The sequence below is a fragment of the Cygnus olor genome, chromosome 7 (genome assembly GCF_009769625.2).
Source record: "Cygnus olor isolate bCygOlo1 chromosome 7, bCygOlo1.pri.v2, whole genome shotgun sequence".
In the NCBI taxonomy this organism is placed as follows: domain Eukaryota; kingdom Metazoa; phylum Chordata; class Aves; order Anseriformes; family Anatidae; genus Cygnus; species Cygnus olor.
Window position 1 is genome coordinate 25883039 of NC_049175.1, and position 24724 is coordinate 25907762.

Below are 24724 nucleotides of genomic sequence, written 5' to 3' on the forward strand. Positions count from 1 at the left end.
CTGGATTCTAGATCGCCTGTTCATTTATGTAGTAGTTCCCCTGAATCAGGGCTACGTGCTTGTGTGAAAACCCCAAAGCTTGGAGAAGGCAGCCATGGAACAGGAGAGACAGGGCATAAGCAGTACTGGGGGACATGTGGCAAGGGGAGACCTTGGTGCTGTGATTCAGGAGCTGGGCTGGCAGGGCTCATGGTACTTGGCACCTTGGCCACCTGTCAGGTTGTGTGCTATGGGAGGCGTTACGTTTTCCTCCAGATTGCAGGGCAGCTAAGAAAAAAATGTGTTTTTGTTTCTGCAGACAGCTTTATCTTGGGAATGGAGTGGTATGTGTGCAGTATAACTAAGGTATCCTTGATCTGATCGCTGCTCTGGTACACCTATCCTTGGTGTTAACTCTCTTTCAGCTGAGAGGATAAGGGAAGACTTGGAAAAGTGAGGGTGCTGTTGGGGTGTGGTAACAGGGGTTAGGGTTACACCCTTTGTGTTCCTCCGGTCTGCAGACACTGCAGCTAGTCTTTCGAAAATCCATACCTGGCACGATGCCCCCTCTCGTTCTGCATCAGCTTGCACCTTCCTAGAAATAACTTCTGTTTGGACCATGTGCACGCTGGCATCAAAGATCCTTTCACTTCTCTCAAACGATGTTATTTTAAAGGGCAAATAATGCCCTGAGCAGGGTTCTGTTGTTCACTCCTTTTTACTGGTGACAAGTTGATTGTTGTTCCTGTTATTTCATGTTTTCCTGTTTTTGCTGTTCCCCAAACTTTCAGCTGCTACAAAAACTCCCAAGTGGCTTTTGCTCAGACATATACAGGTGAGCTTTTAAATGTGAATTGCTTGGTAGATAAATGAGGATTGGTTGCTGTATTTAATTATGCAGTCTTCTGTGATGTGTCTCCAACAGGCATTCATCTTGTGGATAGTAATTATTCTTAGCATGCCCATCTGAGCAAGATTATGCTTTGGTAATTGGTTTTGAATCCTATATCCATTTTATTTTAAGCAACACTCTCTTTAATCCTTCCTATCAATGTTTGGGGATTGAAGGTGAGGCGAGCATGTGGCAGGAACAAGGGAAAGATTTCTTTTCCCTTTGTTAGGATGCTGCCCAGCTGATATGGCAGACGTGGAGGGCGGCTGCTGGCAAGCACAGATGATGACAAATGTGGCTGCTGGCTCGTTCGTTCATCCCACTGATACACTGAGCTTCGAGGCAGCCCAGGCGCCACGGAGCAGGCAGCTTGTGCAGACCTTTGAGCTTTTGCTAGCCCTGGAGTTGCAGCAAAAGTGGGGGACTCTCCCTCAGGAGATGCAGGGCCCCACTGATCATACTGCTGTTACTTGTCTGCAATGGAAGCTCCATAATTTCCAGTTGTGGTCTATGCAGAGAGCAATGGCCTGGCATTCTCTGGCAGCAGGCGCTCAAATCTCTCTCCACGTTTTTGAAGTGGAAGTTATGGTCCTTCATCTAAGAGCCTGTATTGGACGGATTTAAATGTAGCCCAGGAAAGTGACTGAGCTTTGCTTTTATCTTTTCTATGCTTATCCGGTCGTGTTGGTCACACTAGCTATTTTATTCATGCAAATAATTCTCAGAAGGTGCTTTTTGCAAAGGTGAATTGGAAGTCGCTCTGCTCATCTCCTCTTCCTTTCAGCGGGGAAGCTGAAGCAGAGAAGTTGATGACAAAACATTCTCACGATCCTGGTGAGTGTTTCTAGCCAGAAGTGATAACTCTCGGGGCCGGGGGAGAAGTGCAGGTGCTCATGGCCTGGTGGTTTATGGCTGCTGGCAGAACAGTGTATGGAAGCTATTTGTATTACCCTGATGTTTTAATCTCCTCAAACTCAGCTCAGTGCAGCCTTTTTGCCACACATAGTCTCCAACGTGTCTGGGTACCTGCAGAGATCTCACCTTTGAAAGCCTGTCTGCAGTAACCCGCTTGTCCATGCCCACTCAGCACAGTCTCACTGCTGAGCTATGTGGAAGGAGAGGGAGCAGAGAGCCCCTCACTCTCACTAACCTCCCTGCCTCTGACCTGTTAAGCATTTATGACATGTTAAGCGTTAGACTTCAAGAGTTCTACTGGGGAAACGTGGTATCCTCTGCTTGGTCGTTCCCTAGAGCAAAGGGCATTGTGTCTACGCAGCATAGGTAATAAATACAGCTTTTGGGAGCAACTGAACTCACTGTTTAAAGACTGGTTGCTAAAATCCTCAACTCAGCAACAAAAAACCAATCTGGCATACTAAAATAACACCTTAATTCTGCCCTGGAGGCAAACAACCTGATAGCAGAGTACCCACACTGCTTGCTGCTTCCCCATGCACTGTGCTCATGTCTGCTACCGATAACCAGGATGCGTTAGGTCCAAGGCAGGTGCACCTTGAACTAGTTATCTCCCTAGATGGACCTGGGTGACTAGCAAGAGATCCCTAGTTCCGTCTGGAGTCTTAAAAGCATGCTAATTGTCTCATGTTATTACAAGTGTGCTAAGGCAGCTTTAATTTTGAGTGGCGTGGTGCAGAAAGTTCCTGGCAAGGAAAATTAGCATTGTGCCAGTGAACTTTGCCATCCTTGTAGGAGAGATTATTCCTGCAAGGGTTGATATTTCATTTGCAGAAAGCAATTTATAATTGTGCGTGCTTGCGCAACAGCAACAACAACGGTCTTACAAAGAGAGCGAGAAGAGACATTAAGAATTCATGTTTTCTGCTTGGGAGAGGTAAGGTGGATGCCGATTTGAAAATGGGGATTTAGCTGTCCACTCTTAGAAATGAGATCAGAAAACCCTGTGACTAGAGGAGAGGCTTGAAATAGTCTCAATACAATGAAGCATTTCAAAGTCAATGAGATCCCAGTCATACTGGGTTCCCTGCCTGTTCTGTTTCTGGGACTTGGCAAAAACTGGCTGGGCCTGGGGAGCTGTTTCCTAGCGAGCTCTGTCCTCCATCCGTCTAAAAAAAATTCTTCCTCCGTTCTCCTTTTCCTTGTTTTATCTCTGGAGGTAAGGCTAACTTTCCAAGACAGAAGATGGATTTCAGATGCTGCTAACAGGCGGGGAGGTATCTTTCCCATGCAAGTGCACATCCACCCAGGGCTGAACACATGGTGTATGTAGCTTTAGCATTAGGAATAATTAACATCCTGGAGTGTTGTGATGGGGATGATAACAGCAGACAAACCAGCATGCTCTGCATGTGATAGTCACACTGTCAGCCTTTAGAACTAAGCAATCTTTCATTTTTATTATAATTATGGCATCTCTTTAATTTCCTTGGCATAATGCACTTAATCCATAATTGTAAAATATGCAACTAGCCCTTGGCTTTGCTATATTCTCGTAGTGTGAAAGTGATTGTGTGTTTTTATTAATTTTACTTTCTTCAAGCTAACAGATTGTCATAAAGGAAAACAGAATTTCTCAACCAGTACAGCTAATAGCTGTATTTCAACAAAGGCCCCATGGTACATGTTGAACAATAACTACCAGTTCTGTGCCACTTGCAGTTTTTAATTGAATTTCTATCCCATGGATATCATGTCGGAGCCATTCATCTGCTCCACTAAGTCTTCTGATATTAAACAAGTTCTTCCAAGTTATTACTGTAGTACAAATACAGCTCAATGGTTGATTTGCATTGCATATGTACTGCTTTGGCATGGGGGTAATGCAGTGCAAAAGGTTTAGTTTCCACAGCTACAAGCAAAGGGATCATATTATTATGGATGAAACTATTGTACTTTCCTCCTTTTTTTTCCTTGTTGGAGTGGTAGAGTCTGCTCTGCCTGTCTTGCTCAGAGACACAGAGTGGAGAAATTCCTGTTCAGGTGGGTGATGGTCTTGGATCCAGCAGGAAGACCTGCACGACTCATCAGATCTTCAGGGAAATGGCTCCTGAGGATCACTGTAGCACAACAAAAGTCTCTCTTCTTGCGTTGTTCACCATGTTTGTCTGGTGGTGATGAACAGAGGTCACAACGTTGATGCAAGGAGTGCAGAGATCTGCCCTGGGGCAGAGCTGGGAACAGGTCTCATCTCCCAGCTAACCTGTATGGGGCAAATTATGCCCCTGTTTCAAATAATGCCTGTTTCAAGGCTCTTGCTGAGTCTTGGCAGTGACTATCCTGACATGAGCTTGGACCAAACTGCAATGTGGTGGGGTCTAGATTGCCCCAGAATAATAAACATTTTCACCAGTGGAAGTGTGTTTTTTGGGTTCAGTATTTGTAACTAAGGAGACCTGGAGTTTAGACTTCACCACCACTTTCTCTGCCCTTTTCCCTCATTTGTATAACCTTTTTAAAAAGGTGAGTCAAAACATTGTGGTTTTGTGGAAAGATGTGATTTCAGCCTAACTTTCCTCCTGCCAAATTTAGGGACCTGTAAGTCTGATAGCTTGATACTGGAGCATTACAGCCCGTGACTAAATAAAGGCTCACTGTTTGCTCCTTCCTGAATGGTGTCGTTGGCTGATAGTGTAGAGCAGATAAAAGCAGGGTGAAATTTCCATCCAAATCAGAGAGAGGTTCTGTTCAGGATGGAAGGTCTGAACTCTGCTCACTGGCAGTAAGTAAGGGAAAGTGGAAGGAGTGTCTTTTTTCCTAGACTGGAAAATGAAACATTAGTTTCCAAAGCACTTGATGGGAATTTTCTCAACAGCCATAACTTCGTAGCATCTATTTCATTTGAGCAGTAAAAGGGGAAGGCTCAGGGTTTGGAACAACAAAATTTGGAACAGCAACATGCTGAATGTTAAAAAAAGACTCTCTAAAATCCAAAATTCAAGGTGATTTCCCAGCATTCTTCTCTCTCCATTGTTATCTATTGATTAATATATTAATTATATCAGGGAGTAGTCACCTGTGAAGACAGTGACCCTGAACATCTGGGCTCAGAAGTTGCTACCTCCCAGCTGAAACCAGGGACAAGCCTGTCTCCTTCCCTGTTCACGTCTGAAGAACGTGCTTGGCCGCACTAGGAGGGAGCAGAGAAACACTCAAACAACTGAAATGTTCCTGGTTTGATGTTGTACAGATACATAGAGGTTGTCAGCATCTGGCCTTCGGCACATTAACGAGTAGCTCTGAGGAAATGGGAGCACTGTTGCTAGTCTGCAGCTTGTTGGTGTGAGGGCAGGTCTATGCCCATTGCAGGCAGCATCAAGGCTCCCAAGCTGCGGATATTTGCAGAGCCATTGATCTCAATTCTCCAGCCACGGGTCACAACTAGGAGCCATGCAGTCTCTTAAAAAGAATCTTGGAGTATGAGTTCTCTTACTGATGTCTAAATTGTTATGATAACGTATTTGCTGTACAATAACTTTTCAGTGTTTTACAATGTAGCCTCAACTTAGGAGAGCTGTAAGGGACACCCGGGCACTGATGGTAGGAGAATTACTGGAATGTGTTTGCGTGATGAGCACCTGCCTGAGGATGCCCAAGAAACTGCCATCAAAGGTGTAAGCTTTGCTCTAGGACAGCCTCTGGATCCACCGCCATTCTAGGACATTCACAGGGCAACCCTAGGTTTAGTACTCCCTGTCTGTATTCAACGTGCTTTTAGTTTTTGCTTTCCTATGAGCTATCCAGGCAGCATTTAAGAGCATGTAGCAAAATCACATTTAGAACCTGTCTAGAAACCATGATCTGAAAAACTCTGCCTCTTTATCTTCCCTGTGAGGTTGCAACTCTGATATTAGCTGGTGACAGCAATTATTGATGGTGTCATTAAGGATGAGATCCCATTCCCAGCAATTCATTTAATATTTTTTCCATTTTTTTTTTCTGCAGGGATACTGATAAGCGGTGGCAGAATGAGATTCTAAAAAAAAAAAGGGGGGGGGCAGTGATGTAGGGGGTAAAGAAACACATGTTTATCATTTGCCCTCATCCGTGAGGAAGGGAGATTAATTCCTGAAAATATTTTGTGTACCAGAGTTACTAAAGTATAATCTTTGTAAAAATAATGACCTGTAGCAAAAACTCATCATTATTTACTTGCTTCATCTTCAGCATCAGTTATGTAGTGAAGTACGGACAAAAAAATAACTCCTTCAGATAGCACTCCCAAACGCAGTTACTGTTGGCTTGAAAAGACAGCTGCTATTTCACCGTGCTACTCGGATTGTTATAAATGCTTTGTTTAAAGCTTAGCAGCTGTGTAATAGATGCACATGTACATGATGTGATATCTCGTTCTGTGTTCTCTCTTTCAGTAATCACAGCACTTAAGTCTCAGTATGAACTGTACTGATCCATGATTTTAGCTCATTAACGTGGAAACATTCCCTTACATCTGAGTTGAGCACAAATAAATATGCATGTCTAAAATGGAGTCTGGGGAAAGGCGTTTTTTTGACTGCATGGACTGTGGTTAATATTAAACACACACCCAAGGGGTTATTAGAGGTATGATGGGCAGGGAAGGGATGAGTTGGGGGAAGTTTGGTTGAATCTTAGTCTTTTTTCTATAGTGGAAGATGGTCTTCTCGGCTGTCTATTTATATTTTTATCTGGCTAAGTGATGCAGGCCCACTCTGTGCTTATGTAGGAGTGGGTGGCAGGGCTGCATGAGGTGAAGGTTGTGAGGAACATTGAACCCTCCACTTTTGGATGTAATGGGTAGTTTCTTTCAGACATATACCAACCGAGGGTCTAATGCTAAACCATGATCAGCTGAGGAGTGTACTCAAGGCAGTGGTGTGAATCCAGTAGGTTTCCTGTCTAGGCCCAATCCCAGACATCTCCTGAAGAGATGGAGCAGGGGAAGGAAGTTCATTTGAGCTGCTGGCCACCCATCACTGCCGTGACTGCAATAAGTTACAGAGATGCACTTTTCTCTACATGTTCTTATGCTCAGCATGCTCATACACTGCTGACTGACATCTCAGTCATGACTAAAGACTTTTGTTGGAAATACTTGTGGCACTGTGTACACCTTCCTCTTCGGTACACATTTTATTTTCTTAACTGTCCTCAGAGTAAAAACCTTTAGAGATGTGCACAGACAAGCCTGCAGAACTGCCCCTTCTCCGAGTACTTGATCAGATCCTTGTTGACAGTATGGGGATTGTTTTCAGAGAGTTACTGTTCAGCCCGCAGGAAGATTCATTCCCAGAATGTTAAAGCTGATGTTAAAACAAACCACGTGCTTTCTGGAAAGGCAGCTAAAAAGGATTAGGAAATAGCTAATGATGAGCTGCCACTGCGTCCTAATTAATCACAGGCTATTGCAATCTGCCTGCTAAAAGATGGGTGACCCTTTATGCTGACATAATCCCTGGGGTCTTATTAGTGCCCTTCAGGAATGTAGCATCATGATTCATCTTCTCATTGCCTTTTGAAGCATCAGGTGGAATGAAGAAAAAATGCCATTTCTCTCCTGTGCTTAAATAATTAGACTGAAAGAACTTCAGTGCTACTGCTTTAAAACTGTCCAGGAGCTGTGAGTGAACCATGCAGGGTTAGCAAACAATTGAAGACACCCTGGGTGCTTTAATGAGTTTTGCTTTTTTTTTTTTTTTTAAGCATGGATCCATGGATGCAGAAATGTGAGCAGCAGCTAGCTCATCAAGAGGCAGATACCCTGAGTGGGACTGGAGCCCAAGCTCAAGTAGAAAGCATGGCCAAAGGCCCAAAATATACTGAGTCGTAGACTTGAAAGCTAGAATAGGCAATTACGTTGATGTACTCTGACCTCTGGCATAGCACAGGGCACAGGACTTCACACAGTAATTCCAATCCATCTGTCATGGTTGGGAAAGTGTTGATCTCAGTTTACAGTTGAAATTTCCACAACTATGTGAATTTTTGTGGGAACAAAGGCCATCTTCTGACCTAGATGGTTGTAACAGCAAAAAGTGTTACCAGGCGTAGCTCTGGTAAAATGCTTGCAACCATGTTGGAAGTCTGTGGCAATGTTGGAACCTTGCAGGTCTCCCAAGTCAAGTGCCTCCATTTCTTTCAGTGCTTCTCAGCCTAAGATATTCTCCCTTGTGAGTTTGGAGGGGATGTGCATTTCCTTGTGCTCAGTTTACTATTCCTTCGTTAAAATGACAATCACCAAGCCATCTCCTGTGGGATGTGCAGGAGCTGATTGACTTTTCAAGCTGTTTCCACTTTATTGATCTTCTGTCTGAAAAAATTCCAACAGGTTTATTCTCCCAAGACAAAGTGTTTTGTGTTAGGTGAGCCTCTGAGCACAAAAGATGACAGGAAAAGGAGGCTTTTCCGGGGCAAAGTTAAGCCTGAGCCAACTGTGGTTTGAAAGATATTAAGCAGTGGGGTCTTGGGGCACAGTGGTGCAGAGATGTTCTGTCATGTGCTGTCAGAACTGCCCAAAACTCACAAGCAGTTGGGCAGGTGGGTTTCCATGTTGAGTGTCTGCCATATGGATCCACAATCATTTATTAACCTTCATTATAAACTGCAAGCTTACCTCTATGGAAATTCTGTAAACACACAAGCGTAGATGTCACCGTCTACATTTTGAAGACATACTAGCTGGAATGAGTTGTTAATAATGCTCACAGGATGGATAAGTCTTGCACTCACATAGTGCTAGTATGAAATATTTCCAGGCAGTGTAGGAGTGGTTTTAGCTGTGTTATGAGAGGCTTAATCCAGCTGCTGATCTGACTGTTGCTAAAGCCAATAAACTATGAAAGACAACTGCTTTCTTCGTTTTTTGCATTTTTATTCCTGTCCAAATATTTCTCAACCAAAATTCTCCACTCTGAGGAACTAGGAGAGGATGTAGCAGCGTAACCTGGCTGTTTGGATGTGAAAAGGAGAGAATCCTCTTAGGACTGTTCGGAATAATCCTGGCTTTTATTGCCCTGGGACCATTGTGTATAACCAGGCCACCCTGCAGAGCAAGTGATGCAGCCTGCATAAAGGCATTGTCAGCTGCGTGATCCAGCCCGAGAGCTCCTTTTCTCTTGTGGATTATGATGTCTGTGTTTTGAGATGCTCGGCAACATTAGCATATAGTTCAGGAGGCTAGGAGAGTTTGCAGGCCCTGTCACAGATGCTCCCAGATATTTCAGTGGTAACTGGAATAAGCCTGAAGGGATTCAGGGCTGTGCTGATTTTATGTTGTTCTATTTATTTGTTTCTTACTAAAAAAGAGCTTGTGCAGGAGACAGTTCTGGTAGGAAAATATTATTGCCAAAACATGCCAAAGCCACAACAAAATACCTATTCTGAGCAATGTTGGCCAGAGACTTATTTGTGTTATTTATGCTTCTTAAGGAAGCCAAACTTGCACTATTGCTTTGTCTCATCCTTGCAGGTTCAAAGTTCTGAAACGTCTTAAAAATGCAGAATGCTCACAAAAGTAAAATTGTGAAATGCTTGCAAAATGCTGGCATTTTTTGTTAATGTAGGTGTTAGTCTGTGTGCTTATAAGTATGTAGAAGGATAGCGTTTACTGACCTTTATTGTGTAAATTAGTGGAGATCTGTCAATATCATTCATTCACCTGAATTTAATAGGGTCACATTGACTTAAATTAACTGGGGATCTAATGCTGTGTTGTAAAACAGGAGCATGTAGAGACTGTCATGTTGTGACTGGAGGTAAGCATGGTATCCTATCACTAGAAGGGACTTCTTGCAACATATGCCCTCTGTTATCTCAGCTGCATCTTGTGAGGTTTTTTATTTTTATTTTCTTATCGTTTTGGACACAGTAAGAGTCAGTCTCTTCCCTTGGAGCTAAGATAACTAAATGGGAAAGGAAATGGAGTGCCGAGGAGCCTAGGCTCGGGTAGGGTCCTGTGGTGTTTTCGCTCGGGCTGTGTGGGCCGGGTGCTGGGGGCAGAGACCTTTGTAGGCCGCAGGTAGGCGTGAGGCTTGTGGCAAAGGGCTCAGCTGAGGTAGGGAACAGAACGCATTGCAAGCTGGCTGTAGGAGTTGTCCGTGACTTCTGAGATCGGTGGCTAATGAACGGGACTGTACCACCTCCATCACTGTGCTCTATTTAACTACATCAGTTTTGCAAAGATTCACGCTTTGCAAAAGTTAACATACCTTGTGCTGCGTCAGAAGTGACTCAGGTTCATCTGGTGTTCCCACAGTGCTGCCTACCACTGACCCCCAAACAGGCAGACAGTGTGTCAAAGGCACGTTTCTGGCAAGCCCTGGCTACAGCCCCCATCCCAGTGGTCACAAGTGAACGCTGGTGTTGGTATCCCTAGCTGGGAAACTGAGATTTGAGTCCCGTGTTCCCCTCTGAGTGATGTGATGACTGTCAGACTGTGTTGCTCAAAGTGTACGGGTCCTCTGGATGTTTGGAAGGAGGTCTCTGCTATCCGCATCAAGCAAAGGAATGGAAGGTTTATTGTTGGGGTGGTTCCATAGTCTCCCCTTGACATTTTGTTCAATCCACATTTAGGAGGAGTTTCAGTTTAAATACCCCTAATAGCATGGATGTTATACTGAGCCTCTGCAACTTCTTCAGAAAACCGCACTATCAAAGCACTTTCCTATTGCTAAAAATAATGCAAATTTAAAATGATTATCTAGCTAAGAGAATCATTACAGAAACATTTTAGCTATAGTAATAAAAGCGGAAAAGGGCCTGGGAAGGGCCTTGTTTCTAATTAATAATCTAATTAATATCTGATTAATTAATGAGGCTTTGTCATGAAAGCTGCCTTTTATCTCTGAGGCTGTTAAAGTGTCCTCCAGACCCAATTTCTTGAATATGTTTTGATAAGGCCAGCTCTGTGCTGAGTCAGTCAAGTGGTTGGAATTGAATCAGTATGCTGCCTGATTAGGGATGCATAAAACACCTCTTTGGAAAATTGGAATACATCAGAATCAAGAACACGATAAATATGTCAGGTTTTTTAGAACAAATGGGAAGTGAGTAATGATGAGGTGTAGTTCTTCAGAGCTGTATAAAAGTAATGCTTTTCCATAAATTTCACAGTAGTGAAATGACCAGAGCAGAAAGAGGAGAGACCTCTACAAAGCCAGAATGTCTTAGCTCCAGATCATACCTTTCATGAGAACTGAGCTTTTGTTTTGGGTGGTGTCTGCAGGGATGTGGTGTCCTTGTCTCAGGTCAGACTTGGCAAGCAGATGGTTCGGATTCTTGTGACCCTGCTGAAGCTCCTGATGTGATTATTATAGGATGCGTATAAAACAGAATAGTTCAGCTGGAAGGGACCTTCAAGGGTCATCTCATCCAGCTGCCTAACTTCTTCAGGGCTAACCAAAAGGTAATACATATTATTAAGGGCATTGTCCAGACATCTCCTGAACACTGACAGCCATGGGGCACCAACCACCTCTCTAGGAAGCTTGTTCCAGGGTTTGACCACCCTCACAGTAAGGTGGGGGACATGGAGACAGTGAGAAAATACATAAAAATATATCTAGGGCTTCTTGTTTTCCTGCTTTTGGCTGAGATACAATTAATTTTCTTCCAGGTAGCCAGTATGGTGCTGTGTTTTGGAATTAGGAGAAAATTAATGCTGATAACACACAGAAGTTTTAGTTGTTGCAGAGCAGTACTTAACACAGAGCCAAGGATTTTTCAGCTTCTTGTTCTGTGTTGCCAGCAGGGAGGCTGGGGGTGCCCCAGGAGCTGGGAGGGGATACAGCCAGGACAGCTGGCCCAGACTGACCACAGAGAGGTTCCATAGCACATGGTGTCATGCTGAATGATAAAAACTGGGGGGGGGCGGGTTGGGAGGGGTGTAGGGGTGCCGTTGCCTGAGGAATAGCTGGGCATTGGTCAGCTGGTGGTGAGCAATTGCATTATACAACACTTATTGTTTTAATTTTTTATTTTTTCCCCTTTCTTATTAATCTGTCCTAATCTAAACCCCATGATATCTTGTATTTTTTTTCCTTTTTTTTTTGTTTTTGTTTTTTGTTTCTCTCCTCCACACCACTGGAGGGTTTCCACCAGTGAATATTTACTTTGCCTGGCCACCATAAGGATTGTCAGCAGGCTATCGGTGTAATGGGGCAAGCACCCAATGAAGGGAAGTGCTTAGCCCACTTTTGGGGGAGAAGCTAGTTCACATTTCCTGAGGTCTTTGTTTCTATTCTTGATTCTGCCAGCAAACATGGGAAATCTGAATCAAATTTCTCTGCTTGTATCTATTCTCTCCTCTTTGCAGTGCTATAGAGTATGTATGGCACAGAGGTGTCCCCATATCCTCTGGTACCTAGTTCTAGAAGTATTCTCTTAAATGTTGTTATTCTGTGGGACATGTAAAACAGTGTTGGTACGTTACAGCAAATGATGTGATGTCACTTGTGATCTCAGGCAGGATGGCTGAGGTTCTTCCCTTCGTTTGTACTGCCAACTCAGTGCAAGAACTTTTCTAATTCATTTACTGTGGGATAGATACCTCACCTTGTTCTAGCCATCTAACAGCTGAGCACACGTATTGGTTGCTATGGTCTGCCTTTATATTAAATAAAGGAAGACACCTTAAGAAAGCAATGCACCCTCACCTATTTTAGGATGAATGAGTCATTCTCTGAAGTTAACAGTCTCTGTCCGTGGTTAGAGAGGAAATATGGATAGGCTTGGGAAACAGAGTTAAATACCTGGTTGGTAGGTAGCTAAAATTAAGTTGAGATAAACCTCCATGGTATAGAAGATATGGATTCTTACAGTGGAAATAGCTATTTTAGTAGCACAATAGGAGGCCCCAGTTGTTTGTTGCTTTTGTGCTTCCTTATTGTGGGTTATTTTGCAGCAGAATATAAAGCAAAGCTTAGGAACGACTACACCTGCAGCCTGCTTGCTTTGATCAGGATACTAGTTTCTTTAAACGCCGAGTACTTTGCAATAGGCTTTTAGACCCAGGTTTTATTGTTCACTCTTGCCTACTACGAAGTGTCAGGATCCACTAGTTTGGTTACTGTCCTCTACTTCAGAGGAAAGATTTTGCCATCCTTTGGCAGAAGCAAAAGGGCCTGAGTTTCAGAGCCACATTTAGCCAAATCTGTGTCCCACAGTAAAGGCGTACTGCCTCTAATGTAGGTGTGTGAGAATGTGTGTATATATATAAATATATTATTTATGCACACATATATAAATATAATGTGTGCATACATATCCTGCCTATATTTAGACACGTTGTTCTGGATAGTGATTACTGGGGTTATCCAAAGCACCCCTGTATTCCTATGGCACAAGAAGAACAGATGTGTTGCAAACACGCTTTAAAGTTAATGCCCACTGTCCCTGTAGGCTGAATATACAAAAACTACATCTCCAGAGACTGAATTGATGCCCATCTGAGCAATCGTTTCTACAAAGGAATGACTGCTTGTGTGAACAGCTCCCCTGCCTTGTGGGACAGTGATCAAATGAAACAGTGATGAGCAATCACCCACTAGAAATGTGACTGATGCTCATATCATCTATGTTTTATTGCCCATCACTCCAGAAGTATAATATTCTGTATCCTGTTGGCCAGCCTCTGAGACATCCAAAGGAAAAAACAAGATAAGATACCTTTACTGAAAAAAAAAAAGGGGGCAAAAAAAAAAAGGCAGCACCATATGCTTGTTTGGTTTATATTCTCTTCTGCAGACTTCCATTACTGTCCTTAGTTTTCTTTAGAGGGCTAGGGATGGAGAGAGGGAGGTGTTTCTGTTTGTAGTTGTAAAGATATTCTGGTACTGTATTATGGTCACTCTGAAATCATGGTTGGGTGAAAACAAGCTCTCAGCACAGCAGATGTTTTGCTCTGTGAAGTGAAGGATTCACAGAGTACTGCTACTTGGATTTTCTTGGTTAAGTAAGCAGGCACAGCCCCCCAGGGCTTCTATAGATACCTTTGTTGTAAAATGTCCAGATCCAGGCTTCTGTCAGCTGCAGAGAGGGAAGGATAAGGACTGGATTCTTTTGGTTAGCTCCATCACAGCTGATTTTGATAGCATAAATAACAGCGCTGTGTAATAAATAACAGCTGTGCCATGTCTACTGCCTCTGGGGGAGCCCTGCTACACCTGCACATGTTCCCTGCCTTGGCAGTGGTCACCCTGGGGCTGTCTCTGGTGCACCCGTGCACTGCAGCACACAGGCCTTGCAAATGAACCTGCAGCTCCCAGGCAAAAGCTTCTCCATGCCAGCTGCTAAATGGCTGATAACCTTTTGATGGGGAGCAGCCCTCAGCCCCACGTGTAAGTTAGTGGGACCTGTTCTCTGTGTTACTTACTGCGTAGTGAGCTGGGTTCCTGTACCCTGTGCACCATTTAGCTATTCCGGTACAAAGCAGCGCAGTGGGGTTAGTGCTGAAATGGCTTTTACCAGAGCCCCAAACCATTATGGTCACTAAAGGAGCTGATCAAAGGGGTTCCCGTGTGGGACTACCCCAGGGGATGGTCAAGCTGGACTCTGACTCTGAAGGAGCCTCTTCTTGGTGTGCCAAAGCTTCAGAGAGGCCTGTAGCTCAGGGAGAGCTCCCTTTGAGGGAGAGGAAGGGGAAGGAAGAGACGAACAAATTTGCACAAGCAACGGAAGTTTGGCAGCCTGACTTCTTGTGCTGTGCAGTTGGAGTCTTTGTAGAGTATTAATATGTGAGCTGGGTTTGAACGTTTTCCTGCAGCTGGATGCTCAGAGCTGTGCCTGCTCTTGTGTCTCATGGGATTTGTCTTCATGCTGCAGCTTTTCACTGAGCATGAGTAAGTTTTCTCTCTTTTTGCTGGCTGCTGGTTTTCGTGAAACTCGTGGAAACTTTGTTCTCCAGGGTTTTTGTATGTCTGTCAAACTGGGAGAGAATTGGCCAATGGGTAAAAACACAAAGTTGTTTGGCGGGCATAGCGAGACAGGCACACTGCAGGCAGACAGTCTGCAGGCACAGGAGAAGAGAAAATGTTAATCTGGGCTGTGCGCGCTCCTGCTCTGTGAAGCACACAGAGGTGGGATGTTCTTCTTGCTGAAGTGGGGCTGTGCCTCCACGTGGCTCTCAACGTGGGGCTGCAGATGTGTGTGTAGCGGGACTAGTCTGGAGGTGAATGCATAAGACTTTGTATCTTAGAAAAAAGGTTGATAATCTAAAATCAAAACCAAGCCTGCTCCTTGTCCTTTGTGGACACAGGCAGCAAGAGTCACAGAAGCAAAGGAGAAACCCCCTGACAGGAGAGCTGGTTACACACACGTGCTCCAGGAGGTTGATTTGTCCCTCCCAGCCATCCAGCCCCACTATTTGCATCTCTTTTGCACTTGGGAGACTGATTACACATTTATAGCCTATCCGCATAGCTGAGGAGCTACGACTGCAGACAAACGAAATCCCCTTTGCTCTACCTGACAGTGCTCTGAGATGGAAACCATCAGAAGGGAAGGCTCCTCAAAGCTATTGGGACAGCATCATCCTGCCTCTCCACACCTCTGCTTCACATCCCCGTCCCTGGGATGAGCAAGTCTCATCACGATATTGGAGTTTGCTGGCTCCGGCCTGTCTGTCACAATCACAGGGAAGCTCAGGCTGAGAACTACAGGAATAAGGTGGATTTTGTTAGCTCTCAGTGCGCTGATTGATGGCCAGGTTTGGTGGAGAGGAGCTTATCCACCTGGTGTGCTCATGGAGCCCTGCTGTGCTGACTGTGGGATAGCAGCTGCAGCAAGGGCTAAAACACCTCGTGGCACATTGGAGATGGTGCTGGAGTCAAACAGGTGATATGCCACTATAAATAGTTGGGAAGGAAAATAATTATGGGAGAATTTGCCATATTTCAGTAAATTATTTGTTATAAATCTTCCAAGGGGAATACTCAGAATTTGGTGCCAGAGCATGTTCGGGGAAAAGCACACTTATTTATTTGGTTATACAAATATTATGGTTTTGTTGCATTGCATCAAGTCGTCCTTCATCTTAGCCAAGACCGGCGAAGAGATTTCTCCCCATGGCTGTTAGCTACTGCTGATTATAATAATAATAATCATGAAAAACAAAACAGAAACCCCACCACCAACCCCTCCTCCCCCAAACAAACAAACAAACAAAAAACAACAAAGAACAAAAATCCAAAAACCTGAATTGGAGTAAACAAAGGTCCATTCAAGACTGGACTGCCCCTTGAGTTCCACTGCTTTTCACTGTGCAGTCTTTTTTTGGGGTATTGCCAGCAGCATGGTTTGCAAGCTGAAATACAGCATAGAGAGGACAGTGAAATGCTGTAAGATCAAGGACAAGGACACGTGGGACAAAATGCGTGGAGTGAGCTTTTTTAGGCTTTGTATATATAGCCAGGGCCCGTTCCATGTTGTAGCAGTTCTGGTGCTACCAGTGGTTTAATAAGGCACAACAATTTGTTTTATGGAAGCGTTGCGTATATATATATGTGCACACACACAAGTTGATATATGAAGACTGCTTTATATATAAAAATAAATAAACGTGACAATGCCCTTGCAAGTGATAGGACCCCAGTGATGGCCTAAGGGAACAAGTCAGAGGAACCAATTGGGCAGGGTCACTTGGCCATAAACAGTCCAACCAAAGTTAAAGCAGGCCTTTAAGGTGTCGCTTATAGAAGAGATCTTTTCTATCACCGAGTCTTTTGTCAATTTTACGCAAGTAATGCACCTCTCTTTCCCTCCGCTGCATTAACAATGTGCTTTGGTGTGGATGCTAATCAGAACCGCAGGTATGGCAGAAAATGTGGTATCCAGTCTACTCATAGTGTTAAACAACTCTAAGTACACGCGAGCTAGTTAATTTTCAGTTAAAGTCTTTAACTGCAAAGTTAAGTGATTAACAAAGGTAAAAGGTTGAAGTTAAGATTAGAAACGGAGGTGGAACAGTTCAGTTCCACCTGCAGGTCACATCTCTGAAAATAGTCAGGCTTCTTCGGTTGCTAAAATTAGGCAACAAACTTTTCTCTCTGTGTGTCTTAGTAAACACTTGCTTTCAAATTAGGGAACTTGGTGGTGTTAGGAGTTTAGCAGATTTGATTATCAAGCTGTATACTTAATGATTTAAGAAGCTGAAAAGGCTAATTGTAGATGCCTGCTTTTGAAAAAATGCACTATTACCTATGCAGGCTTTCAGTTCCTTCATCTCTAGAATGGAGATAATATTTCCCAGTGCAGCCCTTGGGACTTTGTTAGTTTGAATGGATTAACACAAGACAAAAGCCTCAGCTTTTGGGAAAGTGCTATGGAAATACCGTATATTATTGTGATATCCTTTGAGACGTCTCTGTGAAGCCAGTGGTGACTGTCATGATAATAAAGAAAGCCTTAGAGAAGCTAACGAAATAATGATCCTACCTCCTTTCTAGCTATTCTTTGAAAGGGCAAATGCAATGAGTGATAATGGTTTAATGAGAGAGAGTCATTAGGGCATCCAGCCTGCATCTTTAGAAGTGCAAGGCATTTTGGGAGATCTGAAAATGACTAGGAGAATAAAACCAAAGTAGCTCTGTGAGAATATTAAACCGGTATTTGTGTTCTCTTTGAATGCTGATTGAAACCAGTGATCTCTTTCCCCGGCTGGTGGCTGGTACATGTGTACTCGTGGAAGTGGCTTGTTTGGAGCTTCAGCGATGCTGTAAGAGTGAGTCCGAGGAAGTAGCTTAGTACTTGCTCCCTGTCACTCACCGCTCTTAGCTTAGTGTTACTGGGAGGTTTATGACCTGTTGAATGAGCGTGTGTTGGAGGCCTTGTGGAGTGCAATCACTTGGCCAGGGTTATTTGGTTTTATCGAGCTGCTCCGATTGCAAGCCTTGCTGGAGGGGGGAAAGCTGCTAAATAATTTGTGTTATATTGATACCTGGCAAGATAAAAGTTTCAGATGCTTTGTGCAGGAAACTGATATGGGAATACGGTATGTGATTGTGAGATGTTTCTGTGAAGCCCAGTGAGTATCAATACTGTACATTAGTATAAAAGAGTATTAAGTATAAATATAATAGTAGCTCTAGTTTAGTATTAGAGCTAAACCACAACACACACAATTTGTTTAAGACTTGAAGCACCCCTGATTGCTGGGTGTTCAAAGGAGGAAGTTTGCCTCAGCCCATTTAAGAAAAGAACCAGTTCCTCACTCATTTAGGAATTGTGCTTGAAACACGCACAACAGCAAATGTGCTGCAGCGACATCTTTGATAAAAAAAAAAAAAAGCTTCAGGGGTTCTGTGACTGCCTGGCTCAGAAGCCTGACAGCAGCTACCTGTTTTTGCAGTGTGGCTCTTATGGTGTCGTTCTGGACTGCAGTGGCAGTGAGGAGCGTTGGGGAGCTGGGCGCAGACCCTGACACTGCTCGGTTCCTGCAGCCACTGGAGCGGAGGTCTGGGGCTGCTGGGCACGGTGGCACTGCTCGTGCTGGTGCCATCAGGGTGACGTGGGCCATTGCCCTGCCAGGCAAAGAACCGAGGGTTGGTCTTGGTGCTGACCGCTGTTCAGGTGTGGGATCCTGGCCTGGGTAGTTGTTGATTTGTTCTGGTAGGAAAAATCTTGTTTGTTAAGAAAAGCAGAGTGTGAAAGCAGACGAGAAACAAGCAGGGCAAAGCGGGGTTTCAAGCATGCCCACAAACGAGGAGGAGGAAGCTACAGAAAACCCTCTGTGACGAAGCAGCTCTTTTCTCCAGTCACGAATGGGTAATGCCACCCCCAGAGCATCTGCTCCTCCGGGTGGGATTTGCTCGTGTAGGGGCCTGAATCTGTCTCCGTAGCTCAGAAAAATTAAACGCCTGGCACAGAGTAGGATGGGGGTGATTGAGGACTCAAGATGCCAGTTTAGGTACATTTTTATCTAGACGTGAGTTTAGCTGTTACAATTGTGAGCCACATTTGGATCCCCATCTCAAGTCAAAAATCAGCCTACTTAAAATTGTTGTTTATGGGTTTAATTTGGATTCTTCTGCTGGATTTGTCTGAAAATAGAATTTGTGCTAAGGGTGCTGCTGAGATCAGAGTCCTCATGCAGGTATCATTTGCAATCCCACACCAGCATGTGAGAGCAGAGTCCCCCTGAAGTCCACAGAGATCTTCACGAGCACACCACAGTTCCCTGAGTGCTGTAGGGTCAGCTGATGTGGTGACAGACCCTGTCCCAAAGGCTCAAGTTTTCTTCTTTTCTTCTTACCACCCTGAATGAAATGGAAAAGCTGAAGTTTTAAGGGTAATAACGCTCAAGCTGTAACTGAGCATCTGTTTGCAGTCATTTCCTTCCCATAATAACGACATAAACTCTTTTTGTCTCCTCTTTTCCCCAGGTCAACAGACTATGGCACTACCTATGAAAAGCTAAATGACAAAGTAGGCCTGAAGACTGTGCTGAGCTACCTTTATGTCAGTCCCACTAACAAGAGGAAGGTAAGGGAGAGCTGTCGAGCTGGTAGCTATAGAAACAAAATTATGACTCTTTGTTCCTTCTGAGAGGAATTATGATCCTATAGTGAAATCCATTGGCAATTCATCGGAGCTTGAATTTGCTGTTTAAGTCACACTAGTGCAATTCCATGGTTTTCAGTAGAATTGTGCCTGTTTCACTTGTGGTGGGGATGGAGTCCTTAATCTCCTGCTGAAGGAGTTAAAGAAGTAAAGCAGGTTGCTTTTTTTTTTTCTTCTGACTCTTATACATTAAAGAGCTGAACTCGCACAAATGCTTCCTGGACTCTTGCTTACGCTGACTTATTAGCTAATATGCCTCTTTTTGCCTTCTCTGTTTCTTTATTATTAGCAATAACAGAGAAAAGGCATTTCTTCCTGCATTTGATGCTTACGCTTTCCCTGGCTTTTGTGGAGAAGTTGGAGGTAAAGACGTAAATGACATTTTCATTGGTTACATCATGTAAGGGGGCCGAAAGGAGAATGTGCTGGGGCAAGTGGGTGGGAGACCTACGATGTGATTTGACTGTGTAGGAGAGAAGATGAGGTCACAGCTTTCAAACCCCCCTGCTCATGCTTCCCACATAATGCAATTAGGGCTTAGGCTGGCTCACAGAGCGCAGCCCAGGAGTTACTGCTCAGTGCCTTTTTGGTTTAAAATTATTGCCTGTGCGGATTCAAGGGAGGTAGTGGGACAAAGGTGCTCTCAGCTACCCACAGAAATAAATACAGGAGGGCTGCAGCATGCAGCTAACTGCTGGCAGCGAATGGAGCTCTTTGGATGGGGAGCAGCACATTCTGTTTCGTCACTTCCAAAGGGCCCAGCTCGTCTCCCTCCTTAGGTTTCCAAACTTGTATTCTGCTACTCCTGCTATTATTATTACTGACACTGTTTTTTCCATCATTGGTCAGTCTACAGAGTTTTCAGGATTGATGCTTATTTCAGTGCATGCAGTCTTAAGGCAGCCATGGCTCTGATTACTGTAGGCAGCAATATGTGCTTTGGGGTATAGAGAGGAGAGCGAGAAGGTGGTGGTCAGGGGTCAGTTTAAATTTTTTTTGAGTGCAGAAATGGAATTCTCATAAAGACTATCTTTATTTTTTTGTTCTGAGCAAAATGAAGTGAAGGTGTTTCATAATAAACTCTCCTGGCCTTAATACCCCCTGCGTGGTGGGTGCTGAAGAGTTAATTCTTGTTCGTTCTGTTTCCAAAGCAACTCTGCCCACCTGAAATCAGAGGCAATATGCTCAGTTACAAATCCTACGTCACTGGTGTAAAGTCTCCCTCACAAATTGGGGGTACAAGGATATATGATTATCTTTAGCATTTCTCAAGCTATCAAGCTCTACAGATTAGTGGTCTTTTCTCCCTCTCCTATTTTTTTTCCTCACTAATAACACATATCACTGTATAGTGGCATGCAGAACTATCTTTACCTTCTGTTTTCTTATTGCAGATGACAATTTGTATTGGCTTATATTTTTGGTCTTATGTTGTTAGGAAATGATTTCTGGACCTGTCTGTCTTCCCCCCTTTCCTCCCTTCTGAAAAATCTTTTGAAACAGAGAGGAGCTGTAAGGAAAATCCATAGGAAACCGGCTTTAGTATGTTGGTTGTGGGAACAACTTGTTTTCATTCTTTCCACCTCTGCTAAATATAAGGACACTGTTACTGGGCATGGTTAAACAGGTGGTTTGTCTGAACCCAGAGCTGACTGCTTTGATCAGCAAAGCAATTCCAAGCATAAATTCAGATTTTTAGAAATTCTTGGGGAAGATATCACTGGATTGGAGAATCAGGGATTTGTCAAATTCGTTATTATCAGGCTTATTTTACACCTACCTCTTACAGATTCACAAGGTTGTGTCTGGCAAAAAAATGCTCTTAGGTTGTAATTTTCTTCAGGTCTCTCTCGGTGAACATTGTTAAAATGGCCTGCAGAGTAAGCATCGCATTTTTGCTGAGCTCCTGAGGGCAACCACCGATAATGAATCACAAAGCAGTTGGTGAATCAGTTGCACCCCAGCGGACGAAGTCTGGATCCCTTGTGCTTCCCCTCTGACAGCAGGAGTGCTGCCCAATTGCACACAATGCAGGGATCTCCTGTGAGCCTCAAAAATAAATCTTTGAGGCAATAAACAGTGGGAGAAAGATACCACGAGCAACAGGGCCTGCGTGCACACAGTGAATTGTGCAGGCCCTTTCCAGGCACAATATTTTCTCCTTAGGCATCAGATATTGGTAGGACCTTGTGTGCCTCGGCTCCTGTCGATTTCTGATGGGTTGCTAGCACTGTCTGCTCATTAGCGCTTAGAGGATTAGGAGTTACTTGGAGGAGGGGAAAAGCTTTCCATACATTCATTCCTAATTGATTTACTAGTGAGAAGGATAATTACCTCTCAGCTACCCTGCAGAACTACAGTGGGAATTACCTGTCAGATTTCTTTGAAGCCCCGAAATGCCTCTCTTCAGCTGTTAAATAGAAATTATGCATTCAGCCAAATGCCAGTTATATAAACATCATTTACCTGAATCGTGGCATAACCCCGGGCTCATTTAAGTATGAGGAAAGAGGATTTAAACACTAGCTTTTTTTTTTCTTTTCTTCTTTTAAAATAAAAGCTTTTTTGTTTCCTTTTGATTTTTGTGAATATACATTATAAGTGTCTTTTTTTTTTTTTGTTGGCTTCTGTCATGTTTCAGTGCTCAGTGCTGCCAAGTTATGGTGGAGCACTGATTTCTCAGTAACAACATCGCTGTTACTGCAGTACTGGGGGATCAGATGGGGCCAGACTTGAAATGCAGGGGTGGAGCAGATGGATGAGGCATGGTTATAACCCAGGGGCTGGGAGCCTGTGTCGTTCCCCTTCTCTTGGTACTGAGAAAGACACAGCTGATGACTACTTCACCAGTACAGGAGGGCATAAAGCCCTCAGGGATCTATTCTGCATTGTGGCACTCCAAGCATTTGTGCTTTTCTTACAAAGTAGGTTACTTTCTGGAAGAAATACTGAGCTTAGTACAGGAATGATTTGATGAAATTCTGGAACACATACTGCACAGGGAGGTTGGACTCGATGACCTAATGGTTCCTCTGGCCTTAAAATATTGAATTCTCTTTGGGTTTTATTCTCTCACCCACAAAGGTCATGTCTGAGCATCTGCTATGTAACATTGATGGCAAAAGCAAGTTCCCAGTTAGCTTCATGTATATTTATTCTTCCTCTTTTAAACTAAAAACTCTTGTTTCAGTTTAGGTTATATTTTTGATCAATATTATTCATTTCATGTTCTCTTTAGGCTTCCTGCTAAGCTGCTCCTGTGTATTTCTCCCATCCCTTACTGGAAAGCCCCAGCACGGTGTTGACTATTGCCCCTGTGTGTATCTGGTGTCCTGCCATGTTTTGAAACATCCTTCCTGCCACAGCAGACTGACAAATGCTGGAGCAGCCTGAAAGCAGCTGGCCCATCATTCCCATCCTTTGATCCTCTGTGAAACACATCAGTCCCTATTCTTTACCTGTGGGCAAAAAGACAGTGGAGACATCATGCGTTTGTGCTTGAAGAGGAAAGTAGTAGTAGATGCGGTAGATGGGGGAAGAGCTGAAGAAACACAGTCTCTGGTTTTATCATGGTAATAAATCCAGGGTGGCCTTAGGTCTCCCTGGCTTTGCTGCTGTTAAGTACCTAGAAGTCAGGCTCAGTTTGTCAACGTTTGTTGGTTTTACATGTTGCCACTGGGAGATACCAACCCTCCACAGACTCAGAGTTAATAAAGGCACAGAGCCTCATAGGCTGAGCTGAGGTGGCTTTAGCTGCATCCCCATGTGGTGCTGGGCAGAGGCAGCTCTGGGTCCCAGAGCCCCTGCTTGCAGCTGATGACCTATTCTGCCGATGGCCTTTTTGAGCTGAGATGGGGGATGTCCATGCAAGCTATTTCCTCGAAATTGCAAGTAGATGTTTAGAAAATGCTCTTTACCATTGTGTAATTTGAGGGTTTGCAGTTCATTATTTTCATTTTATTACAATAATTTAAATTATTACAAGAGGGAATGGCCTCAAGGAGATGTTCAGGTTGGAAATTAGGAGAAATTTCTTCTCAGAAAGATTGGTTAGGCATTGGAACAGGTCGCCCAGGAAGGTGTTGGAGTCACCGTCCCTGGGGGTGTTTAAAGGAAAAGTTGGACGTGGTGCTTAGGGACATGGTTTAATGGGTGACATTGGTGGTGGAAGGGGGACGGTTGGACCAGATGATCTTGGAGGGCTTTTCCAACCTTAATAATCTTATGATCTGAAATGGAACCACCCTGGAGTGCTGCCATAAGGAGATAAATGAGTGGGCTGTGGCCTGCTGTAAATCCATAGCCTCTGGCTTCACCAGAGCAGAAGTAATTCCTACCATGACCCAGGATGACTTTGTCTTCTGGTGGAGCAGCTGCACTGTTCATGCTCTTCTGAAAGCTAAGGAGATCAGGGTTTCACAGCTCTTTGCAACTGGCCAGTGTTCATATGGCCTTGCTGTTGGTAGCTGAAACTGCCAGGCTTGTACCTGCTCTTCTTGCAGATGCTTGGGCTGTTTCTTCTTTCACTTCCACAGTAAGAACTTGTGGAATTGAAGAGGAATTTTCCTTAGATGAAGAAAATCTGCCTTGATTTCCAGGTGATCGTTAGACCTAGCAGTTTCTGAAGTCCTGAAGGCTATTGCTTTCTTAAGAGTTACTGCTTGGAGCTCTAGTGAGAAGCTGAGCTGGCTGTGTTTGTGACACTCCCATACCCATGAAGATTCTCTAATTGGTAGAGCGTATTCTAGGACACATCTTTCCCTTCAGTGCATCCACCCACATGGTTGTTTGCCAGAGAGGCCACATGAAGAAGTATCTGCTTTGGCACAGCCGACATACACATTTTAACAAACCTGATAATTCTGTGGTGAACTTCAGAGAGGCAAAATATTCATGTATGTTCAGCAGTACACCTTCCTTGCAGATGAATGGGGTTGAAGGTCAGATGGCTGTGTGCTCTGAAAAGCTGGGGCTCAAAATGCATAGCTTTGGCTTTTATTTTATTTTTTTAACCCAACAGACTCTTGTCTGTCTTTAAGGGATGTAACAAAAGGCTGCTTTCTCTACTGGGCAGAGATCTCAGTTCTCTGCTGCCCTTAAATTTAATGCTGTATTTTGGGTGTTAGTTACGTTTTACCAGAGGCGTCTTTTCACAGCAGTGTGGGAATTAGAATTATTTCTTCCAAAGCGCTAAGGGAAAAAAACAGTCTCTATTTTAATAAGAACATTTATCAACTTTTAATTCCCATTGTTCTTTATCTTTTGTCTTTTTCTTTTCTTTGAAAGTTTTCTGTTAGATAATTTCCACAGCTATGCCTTAGATTCTTGGACGAACCCTGTGCACTT

The 24724-nt window shown here is 43.9% G+C and overlaps 1 protein-coding gene across 3 annotated transcripts in view; it reads left to right on the forward strand.

The window, feature by feature from the left end:
- The window catches only part of SORCS3 (sortilin related VPS10 domain containing receptor 3), a 379882-nt gene that overhangs the window by 201112 nt on the left and 154046 nt on the right, over nucleotides 1-24724 (forward strand). For all 3 annotated transcript variants that reach the window (XM_040563972.1, XM_040563973.1, XM_040563974.1), the window contains one exon: nucleotides 19201-19300. In XM_040563972.1, the coding sequence (XP_040419906.1) occupies nucleotides 19201-19300 (100 nt within the window). The remainder of the gene's footprint in view (nucleotides 1-19200; nucleotides 19301-24724) is intronic.